This window comes from Poecilia reticulata, chromosome 7, assembly GCF_904066995.2.
Source record: "Poecilia reticulata chromosome 7, P_reticulata-male-v2, whole genome shotgun sequence".
NCBI lineage: Eukaryota > Metazoa > Chordata > Actinopteri > Cyprinodontiformes > Poeciliidae > Poecilia > Poecilia reticulata.
In genome coordinates this window covers 8,708,481-8,721,282 of record NC_088836.1, presented here as the reverse complement: position 1 = coordinate 8,721,282, position 12,802 = coordinate 8,708,481, and the positions used below count along the sequence as shown (strand labels likewise).

The 12,802-nt window shown below is 38.2% G+C and overlaps 1 protein-coding gene across 5 annotated transcripts in view; it reads left to right on the top strand.

The window, feature by feature from the left end:
- The window catches only part of nphp4 (nephronophthisis 4), a 185,780-nt gene extending 173,492 nt beyond the window's left edge, over window positions 1–12,288 (top strand). For 4 of the 5 annotated variants that reach the window (XM_008413093.3, XM_008413092.3, XM_017305948.2 and 1 more), the window contains 3 exons: window positions 1,115–1,294; window positions 2,599–2,742; window positions 8,646–12,288. In XM_008413093.3, the coding sequence (XP_008411315.1) occupies window positions 1,115–1,294; window positions 2,599–2,742; window positions 8,646–8,786 (465 nt within the window). In that variant the 3' untranslated portion in view covers window positions 8,787–12,288. The remainder of the gene's footprint in view (window positions 1–1,114; window positions 1,295–2,598; window positions 2,743–8,645) is intronic. The other variant, XM_017305947.2, reaches the window with a different exon arrangement.
- The last annotated feature ends 514 nt before the right edge of the window (window positions 12,289–12,802 follow it).

Sequence of the window (12,802 nt, the reverse complement as noted above, 5' to 3'; positions counted from 1 at the left end):
CTGGATATCTTTCATCTTTATGTTTGCTGTCTGTGTCTCTGTGTTGATTGGGCAAAGCCAGCTGAAACCTTACTTATCAAATGAGAAGCTGCAAGGGATTTTTTTTTTCTTTTTTGTTCCTACTGCACATCCAAAAATTATTTTCTGCTAATTGTTCTTCGAGCAGCACAAAGCAGCATGGAGCGGAGGAATAACAGCGGTCTCCTTTGCAATAACCCCTCTGTTCAGATTCAAGTCATTACCAAGACTGAAGTGTGCACTGAGAGGGTGTGTCATTTCAATGTAGGTTTGTCTGTGTTTTTGCAATGATGTCAGATCTAAAAAAAAAAAGAAAAAAGACTTGGTTATATGAACACATAGCAATGTGTTCTGTGCACAGCATATTGCCCTTTATTTTCAATAGATGTTTTCTTCTTCATATCTGATAGCTGGAGCAGCCAGACTGTGCTTCTCAGTCAGAGTTATTTCATAATACTCACCCATATTCAAAGAAGGGGATGATGGACTGTCACGGTTTTCCTGTGCGCTTCACTGTACGACCCAAACATGTTTACCCTGTAGAAATAGGGTACCGTCTGAGAAAGTGACAGATGTATTTTTCAAAGAGTTCATCGTATGCATCAGTGGCAGCTTTGATCTGGCTCTCAGCAGGTTTGGCTGACGGAGGAATGCACTGAAGGAGTCTTACAAAACAGGATAAAGCTCAGCTTCAGAGAATAGTTTTGCTTTTCTCTGAGCAGATTGAAAAACAGCTGCACAGTAGAGCTCAATCTCACATCCTTGTGTATGTCACTTTTTCCCTCCTCTGCCGTCTCTGGATTCATTGTCTGTTCCCTTCTCTTTACCTTTTTCGCCACATCTTACTTTTCTCTGGCCGCACTCTCAGTAAACCGGGCACCTTCTTTATTTCTCTCCGACTCTTTTAAACTCCCCGTCTTATGAACCCCGTCCCTTTCCACCCCTCGCCTTTGTCCTGTCACACTCTTTCTGTCACTTGTTCAATGGCTCTGCTCACGTTCATTGTGCCATCGCCGTTCTCATAACCTAATCACCAGCATCTCATCACCTTGCTGCCAGGTCCAATCAACCTTTCCCGCCCTCACCTCCTCTGCAGGTGGACCCGGCCGGTGTGTTTGTTTTGCCTCCCGCCGCTGTGCAGGAGCTCCAGCTGAGGGTTCAGCCATGGCAGGCTGGCAGTCGCTTCCTGTATGTGAACGCTGTGGACATGGATCAGAAAAGGCTGTTCGCCGCCTGGCTCCTGTGTCTCAGTGTCCACCATCCTGTCCTGTCAAAGGTGAGAGGATTGTTCTCTGAACTTCTCTGAAAAGAAATTCTGTCTAGGTTTTTTTTCTTTTTTTGAGAAATGTTGAAGACCGAAATTGTTGTTGGTCAAATGTGACAGCTAATCATCAAAATAACAAGAAATAAAGGCTTGAAATAATGTACTTTACTCTATGTGTAATGGGGGGTTAGGGTACAGTACTGGTTAAACCAGTTATATACATTGTTCTTTCTAAGATGGGTGACCATTTTTTTGTACATTTTCACAATATTAAAAACATTTTTAAAGCCTGGCTGCTATGCAGCGGGGGGATGGGCTTCTCTCTGCTTCTATTCCAGTGTAAGTTTTGTTTGCGTTTAATTATCTTAACTTTATATTCCATATATGCGTTCAACATTGTCATCCATTTACTTTGACACCACTGATGTCTGCACATCCTTAAAATGCCTTAAATTAGTGTATAAAGTAAAGGTCTTAAAATGTCTTAAATTCATTTAAAAATCTTAGTTGGTCTTTAACTTGTTAATCATAATTCTTACTATTTACTGTAGTTTTTTCTCATTGTGCTTTGAGTTTCATGCAAACATCTTCATTGCATTCTGAGACTCAAGGCAGTGGACACTAGCAATCTGCTAATATAGCTACGATAGCTTGCAAGCTATTTTTTTTTAAATGTTTTAATGTCATGAATAAGTGAAAATTTATCGGCAGCTGGCTGGATCATTTTTTTGTCAATGACCGACTTCTGCTGCCAACACAGACAAGGCTGAGTAGAAAAACTTTTCCACTGGAACTGTGGCTGTGAAGAGCGATATGCGATATGAGAAGCAGAAAGCAAGATTCAGAGTTTTTGCTACAGTTGATTGTAATGCAGCAAGTTCCCCCAACCATCCCTTATAGTTACAGTTTAATTTCATTTAATAGAATTCAAGATAGCATTTTATTTAAAAAGTCGTAAGTTTGATTTGGTGAAACCTTCAGATATGCTGTTAGTTTTCTTTCCTATTTTCTCAGATATTAAATTAATGCCAAAAAGTCATTTCCAGATTTTTTTTGGTAACCCGTGAACCATGTTTTGACTTTTGATTGTAAGAAAGAAATTGATTGTAAGTTAGAAAGTTGCTCTTTCTTCTTCATTTCAAATGTACATTTAGGAACTTAAATTATTTCTTGTGCAGCTCACATTTTTCCAATGGTTACTGCTGTTCCTTGTGTTTTTTTTATCTTGATTTTGACACTATAGCTAACCATACTTTGCAAAACAAGTCAGTGACAAGCAAGTGTGCCATAAACCGTTTGCGTGTGTGTGTGTGCAGGCATTCGAAGTGTCCGTCCCAGCTGGTAATGGGCGTGGCAGCTCCAGAAAAATTACCTACACCAACCCTTACACCAGCACACGGATGTTCTTCCTCCGCTCCGACCATCCCGACCTGCTCCAGTTCAGAGAGGATAAGTTCCAGGTGAGATAAGGCAGGAGGCATTACAGTTCTCTCCGCTTCATTAAGACTCAAATCAATACTTTGATTAACGCCTTGACCAAAGTTTGTCAGGTGTCCTCCACAGATGGTTTCTCTAGATTATAGGATTAATCTTGTTAACACGGTGAATAATTTCTGTGTTGCTGATGATCCGTGACATGCGTGCGCAGAAAGTGAAACATCAATCCTTTTTCCCCCACCAGACGTCAAGCCATTAAGTTTTGTGACAAACTATTGATTAATATAAACTGTAATAGAGGTGAGTCTGAGCCGTAGAAAAACTAAAAGTGATGGTTTATTGGAGCCTCGACCTGGAATCACCTTTTTACTCACGAAGTGGCTCTCGTTCAACACTGTCAATTGTATTTTATCTATCTGCACAAAATTAATCTTGTTAAAACCTTGAGAAAGATCTAACAAACATATTGATTATTCATAAAAGAATAATGCTTTAAACACTCACTGCTAAATAAATAAAACAGCAGCCCCCACATCTATTGACACCGTGGGAAATATGTGTAATCAGCCTTAAAGTAAATGAATCTTTTGTTGCAGAAGTGGTAATATCACTGCTGGTAAAATGAGGAATCCAAGCTTTGATTTGAGTATATTGATTTAGTAAGGAGGGGGAAATTGATTATAAAAACCTAATAGTTTTCTCCAGTTCTCCAGCGCCGCACTTTTTGGAATTTTCACAATTTTATTCTTTTCAAAAGGACTGCACTTAATCTTCCCCTAAAACGTTTTTAGAAAGTTAACGCCAACACATTGGTGGATCTTTTTGTATTTGCACAATCTTTCCAGAAAAGTTAACCCAGTGTCCTGGATCCTTGAGGAGACGACGTCTCTTTGTCTTTATTTTACCACAGATTTTTTTTAAACATGACTTAGACCTGATAACTGAGATGGCTTTGAACGGAGGTTCATTTTGTGTCTGATAAATCACTTCTGTTAATTCTGTTGGGTACTTGTTTTTATAGGCAGAATAATAACACTTTTTCTTGGTTTAATGCAACAGGCGACAATACTTTTATTTGAAACATTGATAAGGTTCTTAGTTGCTTCAAAAGTGCAGAATGCTCATAGTATGACAAGATTATTCCCCATAGCTAACAGTATGGTGAATTTTTTAACTTTTGTTCCAGTGAAAGTAGAAATTGGCAAACAATCATAGGTCTACGTTTGTAGTGGAGGACAAGAACAGATTGTCTGTGGTCAAAACTACCAATAGGTTTTTATATTTTATCTAATGGTTGTTATATATTCTTGTTGTGAAACTATTATATCATCTTTTGTTGCACTTTTTACCAGTAAGCTTTTTTTTTCCCCCGTCACTTACCAACCTCACTCTTTTTGTCCTCTTTCAGTTTCAATTGATTCAAACTTTTAAAATGTGTAGCCATTTTGACATGAAGATCATCTTACATCTGTACTACTTGAATGATATGTTGTGATATCGTTTTCATTTTGTAGAGTGACATTTCACATCAAAGTATATTTTTAAATGCTCTGGTCTACTTAAAATGTGAAGTATAAAATGTTGTATGAATATTAGTAGTAGACACCCTTATACTTGTTACACATCTTTAAAAGGAATGCCATTAAACTCAGAGTCTTGCAGATATGTACACAGGGGTGAAAGTAGTTTTAAATTCTTGGGGGTACTATGACAAAAATATATATATATATATATATATATATATATATATATATATTCTTTGTGTGCTTTGAAGTTTCTGTGCTAATTAATTTTTTTGTGAAGCGATAAAAGCTGGGTAGCTCTTGAACTGCTACAAAATAAAGCTGTATTTCATTCAGCCCACTGGCTGCAATGTTGACACCTTGAGATGCTATGAGACCTAAATTCTGAACACCATGGCATAGAGTGGATCCCAGTTTTCCATGTCTGGCATATAACCATTTATTTTAGCTTTTAAACTGGTTATATTGATCCTGTGTCCAGATAGAGGGATAATCAGTAGCCCAGCATCATGACCTGTTTGTTCTGAAGATCCTGCAGCTTCCACTTCTCTTCCTAACATGGCGCCTCCTCACCCTGACTCTCATACTGACAGGAGGAAATACAGAGCTCTGTTAGGTTAAAGCTCATCTTCTGAAGTTGGGATATTTTTCCTCCAACAAGTTCCAGAGGAATCACCTCAAACCAGATGTTGGACTGGATTTTATTTCACTGTCATTTGTGAATGTTAGAGCCTCAACAGTGGAGCTATAAAGGTTGAAAAAGGTTATCATTTTGGAGAATCATAAACATAAATATTTCCACTAAATAAGAGGCAAAAATCAAAATTGTTTAATAAAGGACAAGCCTCTCAGACTCTGAGCCCGACAGCACCAAACTATTTTTTTAATATTAGACAATTAATTTAATTTCACATAATTATCGTGGTAGAAGCCATTTGTTTGTTAAATACCTAATGAGACATATTTACCGTGTTTGATATTTGTTGTAAGTGATGTATTCTCACAAAGAACGAGGTAATTAGTCCAAGTTTGTCATTTATTGAACGTTCAAAAACTACAGCGGCTGTGATGAGCCAAGACAAAGGAAAACAAAGGTAAAACAACCCGAACAGGTGATCAACTCTAAACCACTCGCACACTTTTACTCTCCGTCTCTCTCTCATTTAAGCACAACCGTTGCCATGGCAACCTCCTGCGCTCCACAAGTTAAAAATATAACATTCAGTCCGTTACGATATCAGGTTTGCAGGCTTGATATTTATTTTGCGATCATTAATAAGCCTCATGAACACAGCGGTGGTTGATTGGTTAATTTTAAACTCCTGGTCTGCTAGTTATTTTGGTAATGGAACCGAAACGCACAGAATTACGCAACACCTTGTTTAAACAATAATTACTGAGATTATTATTGTTGTTGGGTCATTAATTTGAACATGATTTGTTGATTTTTTTTGTTGTTCTTTCATAAAGTTACGAACGTTTTAAGCGAGTCAGAGGAGGACGTGCTGCTCTCAGCCTCCTGGCGGCGTTCAGTTTGTCACCTAATGCCAAGATCGACTCAAAACCTTCCGCGATCGACATATTGCACTGCTGCTCTAGCAAAGCACGAAGAGTTCAGAAATAATATGAAATGAGAATAAATGTATTCATTAACTGATTAAGTCTTGTTTTAGATTGTTCATGAAAAACTAATCAGTCACGGCTGATTAGTGGGTGCTCTCACAACTGCACAGTGAACCCATTCATGTTTTACAGAAGACAGCCGCTCCCCTCTCTTGCAGGGTACTGCGTACCCCCGCTAAATCTTTTAGGGTTACGCAGTACCCTGCCATACCCCCTTACTTATACCACTGTATGTTCATATGTCTTTGGCAGTGAATAAGATTGCATTTATTTCAACACATTTGTTGTTTGGGCCTCAGCTGCAACGATTGTTGCGCTTGTTTGTTTTCAGATCAGATGGAGGGGAATATTACAAAGCAGTTCTTTATGTTGCTTTGTTGCTGATTTCCTGCTGATTTATTCCCTCATCAAAATAAAAAAAACATTTAGGTTGCTGCCGTCATTTCCTTATCATTTGCTTAGGTTTGACAAAATAGCAAAACAAGCGAGACAAACACAATATGTGAGACGCAATAGGAGTCAGTTTGCACATAAACATTGAAGGAGTCTTGCTGTGTTTGGCCCGAAGACGGTGCATCATTATAAATGAGGTGGGCAGAGTGAAAAGCAGCCTCTGTTTTTCCCACCTTCCTGGTGAATCTCCAGGTGTCTCATGAAGGATCTGCTGTCCCTGTTGCCTCGAGCAAGCGAGAAGGTTGTCTTTTCTGTTTTATATAACAGCCTCAGAAAAACGATAAATCACATAAAGGCTTAAGGAAAGTAATTGCTCTGTAAATTTCACGTTTTGATTATTTTATGTTCTTTCCCCTGATGTTATGTAAATGAAAAACGGATAATGGCTGATAGAAATACCGTGAGAATATAAACAAAAAGATTAAATTATGACCTTGTGGGCTATGAACCCCAACAACAAAAACATCAGCACTTTCTCCCTTTAATTAGTGAGAACAATGAAAATTGCAGGCTGTGTGGACAAAACTGGTAATTTATACAAAAAGAGGTGAGGACGGCAGTGTCAGGAAGTTACAACAACAAAGGAGCGATACTACTTTGTATCTCCTCTCCTATTTATTTTCATTGTTCATGAAATTAAGTAGAAAAACTGTTGGAAAAAGCAGTTCAGCTGTTTTTTGTAATAGAAACTGCTAATTTAATGACTGTACATAAAGCTGTGTTTGTGCAGCATCATGTCCCATTTAACACATTTTTAAATCTTATTCTGAGCTTTTATATAAACTGATATTTTTGTGTTACTATTTCATTCAAGACGATGGTCTCATTTCAGTATATAACATGCAGCCTGTATATTCTGGCCAGTTTTTCTTATTGGGCTCTCTGGGTCTTATTTGCTTTACAGTGTTGGTAAATTCACAGCCACAGATTCATGGCATCGAGCTCAAAGCTTCTGTCATTATTGAACACAGATATACTGGAACAGACCTCTGTAATAATATAAACAGAGTAGTATGAAACCAATTGGAATGCCTCATTATAAAGAGAGAACTCACAAGCCAAACCAGTGTGCTCATTTACAAGCTTTTCTTTTGTTAAGGCAAGAAAAAAAAAACAGCAAAAACTGTACATACATAATTCTGGTTTGAAGTTTACACACTGTACATCCAGCATTAATATTATATTGTTAGGATTTCAGAAACTCAGTTGAACATTTTTTTTTTTTTTTGACTCAATAATTGGGTTCACTAGTCTCAATTTATTGTGGCTTTTCTCTTCATGCTGTGTCAAAACTATACACACTACAAACACAACCTCCAAGCAATTTCTGTATAAATGTCCCATGTAGATAACCCATGTGCTTTTTGTGTGGACACCTTTTTTTTTTTTCTTTCTTTTCTCCTGATCCAAGTCATCTTGACGTTTTCCAATATGGAGTCCTAATCTGACAGTTAAACTTTAATAAAATCAATATAATATGTATGCACAAAGCCTCAGTAGCTTTAAAGTGCAGTAGCATAACACTACGTTTCATCAGTGTTGCCTTTTGCTCACCGGCGTTTATAAATGCTGCAGGTTCTCTACCTGACAGTGACAGTGACAGGCGTCTCAGCTGGTGTTTGAGGAGGATAACTTTCCAACATGAGATTAGCTTTGTTAAGAAAGCAGCTACAGCCTTCTGAGAGCGCTTTACCTAACAAGGCCATCAATTTTTCATTTGTTTCTGTAGATCTGTCTGACTCGACACATACGGATCGGTTTTTGCTGAAGAGCTTATCTGATGTGACTTGTTTATTGTTTGAGTTGTAACACATTTGAATTCAGTTCCAGTTGAGCGATGTAGCGATGATAAACGGTGAAGTACACTGAATCTGATCGGATGATTCAAATTGATTCAGGACATCAACATATACTGACCTATTCAATAAATCAGAATATTGCTGGCAAGCCCACTTATTTCAGGAACTTTATCACTAAGTTAAATATTACATAGACGAATCAGACACAGATGGGTTTTTGGAAGCCATTACTGTTTAATTATGATTTTCCACTTACAAAAAACATGACATGTAAAATTAGAATATTAAACCCATAAAAATACATTTTATATCACAGAAATGTGAGTTGATGGAAAAATATGTTTAATATCTGCTTAAAGGTTGTTATCTTTAAAAGGTACTTTTAATCTGACCAACTTGCCTTATCTGCAATCATATTTTATTGAATGTGATTACATGCAGACTTATTGACACAGAGCTTATATTGTTTAAAACAAAAAAAGAACTGGACAGTAAAGGGGATGTGTTTGCTTTGTTCACTGTGTTCAGATTGGCGGTGGAGAGAGTTACACGATCGGATTGCGATTCGCTCCCAGCCAGAGTTCGGGCTCGGCGGAGATCCTGGTTTACGTCAACAACTCTGAGGAGAAAACCGAGGAAACGTTCTGCGTCAAAGTCAACTATTCTTGAGCATCGGTCTGAAAATGCTGCTTGTATTTGAGTAATATTTTATCACTCAATCTAGTTTTATAAAACATTTGTTGATGGCTATTTTTTTTTTTGTATTACTTGTGTGATTTTGTACACTTGAGTACTGCGGCCGTACTAATACCAAATGAAAAAATTTAATAAAATCACAAGAATAAAATTATTATCTTATGAGAGTAAACTCGTACAAGTATAAAGTCATAATATTATGAGAATTAAGTAGAAATACAAGAATAAAATTGTACTACTAGGAGAATGTTCATAATTTTACTTATGTCTTATTTAACCTTTATTTCAACATTTTAACTTTATCCTTGTACAACTTTATTCACGTAATATCATGACTTTATTCTTGTCATTTTATTCTTATTTTCTTAGCATAGCCCTAATTATCTGTTGCAGTTTTGTACTTTGTAAATAATAAATGTAAACCGTTGACTCAATTAGTTTGTTTCTAACACAACAAAATATTAACCCTAGCATAAACCTAGACAGCACAATGCTCACAGTTTCCTGTAGCGGCTGAGGCCGATTCCCTGTTCCCATCCACGGAAATGTCCAGCAAATGTTTGACAGTTTAAACCAGCCGAATGTAACATCAGGGTGAAAGCAGTAACATTTCATTCGCTCTAATTACCCAGTGAGCCCACTTGAATGCCACTTGACGGTTGGGTTTTCATCTAAGACAAGCCGGCGCTTCGACCTTCACGTCTCCCCACTTTTTAAACAACTTATTCTCATCACCGGTGTTATTAGAAACCCTGCCGTAATGAGGTATGATTTTATTTAGCAAGGCGCACATCTCTACACAGCGCCCTCATTAACACAAGCACCCTTTTAAGCCCTCCACGCTCTCCCGCTGCTTGCTGCGCTCTGTGTTTCCCTGTTTGAGGAGCTGGGAGACAGAAAGAGAAGGCCATGCATATTGTGTTATATAACTCAGAGTTACACAATTCCTCCTCCTCCTCACCGCCGCCGCCCCCCACGCTCTCCCTCCCCTGCTCGCTTTCAGTCTCATTAGAATGCAGGCTGCAAAATGAGCCTCGGCACAGCAGCAGCAGAGACAAATAAAACAAAGACAGTCACTAAGCCGGGTTCATCGTATAGATGCCTTATTGTCTTTAGATGTTTCGTGTCAACGTGAAAGTAGCCAGATAAAGTTTTGTTTACTTTGTCGTCTACACTTTGGAGCATTCTGACGCAATGTTCACAACGTTCTGGCCAGTTGTGCTCATCTTCATATAAAGTCTTAATGCTTTATGTGCAGGTTGTTTACTGCCCCTGTTCACGACGTTCCTGACGTGAATCACTTCTCGTATAACCCGATTTCAGAAAAACGTTCTGCTTCTCAATATGTGTAAATTAAATCAGCTTCCTTTAAGATGCATGCAAAAAAGAAATGCACTTTCTCTTAGTCCTATTCTTGGGCAAATGTAATAAAACTCAAAATCTCTAGAGGGTCACATATATGGACCCTTCAACATAACAGTTGTGTACTTCAATATTATTCTATCATTGACATCAACGCAGTTTTTATTAGTGTAGTACCAAATTACATCAATGTACAAAGATGTTAAAAAAATTACATTTTAAGAAGTATTTATCGAATGCAGACAGCTATTTATTAATATTTTAAGTGTATTTTGGGGTTTTGTTAGTAAGTACATTCTGGCACAACCAGCCCTTTGAGAACATTAATGATCTTGATGTGGTTTAACATGAAAATGAGTTTGACGCCTCATCAAATATCAGCACATGACACATTTTAAAACCTGTGTTTGGCAGGTTTTGAAACGACATACGTTTAACCTAAAGTACTCAAAATCTCTAACAGATTCAGCAGTCATCATTTATTAAACATTCATCAAATGGAAAAAAATGTGTCTGAATAATTGAGTTCATCTTTGTGTACATTTCATAAGCTGAGAGCCAGATGTTTATCTCATGTTTACAGTTTAGCTCTTGAGATTTCCAAAAGGCTGCCATCTTCTCCTAACCCAGAATGTTCCCAACCACAGACATGCAGAACACAGGTAGATGCATTTCACTACAGTGAAAATGGCAACCTCTGCGTTTAATTTTACTTTACAGCATCATCTGCCTTACAGAAGACAGGTGTGTGCAAGTCTTCTACATGGCGAAATTGCTAAGTGGAAAAGGAATGGGGGGGTTTGTGTTTCTGCCTGTCTGGATACTGTTCATAACATCTGCATCACTGAAACTGAGGTTTTGTCTGACAAAGGACTGTCAAATTATCATATTGTAAGTCTTGTTCCACTGCTTCTGTGTACAGGAGATTTTCAGCTCCCCGCCTTCCCATCTCGGTTGAGTAACCCACAGCATCTCTTGATGGGGGAATGTAATGATGTTTTGTCCAGGCTGCACTCTGCCTTGTGTGAAGCTCTTGCCTGTTGTGGTTGGAACGTGTGGACTTTGCAGCAGTCCTGAGTGGGAGCCGAACGGTTGTTCTCCCAGCGAGGGGCAGAGTTGTTCTGACACCTTATTAGCGGTGCCAGTCCAGTTGTTGTCGGTTCCTCCTGAAGAAGCGCTGACATCCACCACAACGGCTCTCATCGTCTGCTCGCCTTGTTAGGGCGGTTAGACGGGACCCGTCCAGCTGTCCGTCGGAGAGGCGGCCTGGATATTTGCTTCCCGATGTCGGGGCTGATTAGAGGAAATCCACGACTACACGTCGTAATCTGTGTTTACGATTTTTGTATGCAGCGGTGCCCAACCAGAGCCTCGTGAGTGGGTACACATCTCACACAGCAACATCTCAGTGTATCAAAGCGCTTCGCAACTGAAGGAATATGCAACCTAGCAACCAGCCCTCCTCCTCGTGTACAGTATGCCGCTGGTTTGGATTGTCAACGCGGCTGAGAGGAGGCTTTATTAATGCTGCTGTGGAACACTTGAAACTTGAAGGACACATCGCAGCTCGTAAGGAGTTCTGACATTTTTGTCACCGACAAGTTTGAAGGAACATTCACAGCTCCGACGAAGTGTGAGAAGGAGCTGTTAATAAACTGCAATTCATTTACCTTGTTACCCGTCTCAGCAGGATCCTCTCTATCAGCCACGACTGATCTGGATGAGGCGGCGCCGCTGTTCCTGTCACTTTATTTAGCATCAAAATTGATCTCAGTAGATGGCAGCCTTACACACACACAGAGAAGATTCACATTTCTTATCTAACCATCTATCCTCTGAGACAGTAAAAAATTAAAAAGGGAGGAATTATTTATATTCTGATATTATCACAACAGAGAAGTATAAGCAATAATCTTCTTACCTCTGTTCTGTCCTTCATTTTGTTTCCTCCATGAATACAAGGTTGTTGTTTTTTTGTTTTGTTTTTTTTAACCTAGGACTAGGTTTGCACTTTATGCCTCTGGTGATTCTTGTTCTGCGTTTTTTTTGGGATCACACAGATTGTCAAATCAACTTTTGATATCAAATAAAGATCACCTGAGTAAACACGAAATGCAAACGTTTTCATTTTTTTTACTTATTAGATTAAATTGCTCCAGTTGAAAAATGTTTGAATCCTATTCAATAATTAATTTACCTTTGATTCACAACATATTTATTTCTGCCAATCAAGAAATCACTTCAGTGACAACATGAAGTAGACTACTGTATATAAAAACAAACACATCGTTTCCTAATCTCAGGTACATCCATCACTGAATAGGAAGCAAGTAATTGACATTTACACCACAAGACTGAAATGACATTGAAATGAATTCATTTAAACTTTTAACTGTGTAGTTACATACAAATGAATGCCACATTTTTCAGATTTTTAAGAACATTTTAAATCCATTTATCCTTCACTATTCCTGTAACAATTATGCACATGATAAAGGAAGAGAGGCTTGAAGGATATCAGGAGTTTAAGGCACTCCAATTATTGCCTTGAGCTTTACATCCATCACATATCCAACACGATAACATATAAAGAAGTCTGTTTGCATGCAAGTACGATTTAACTTTTT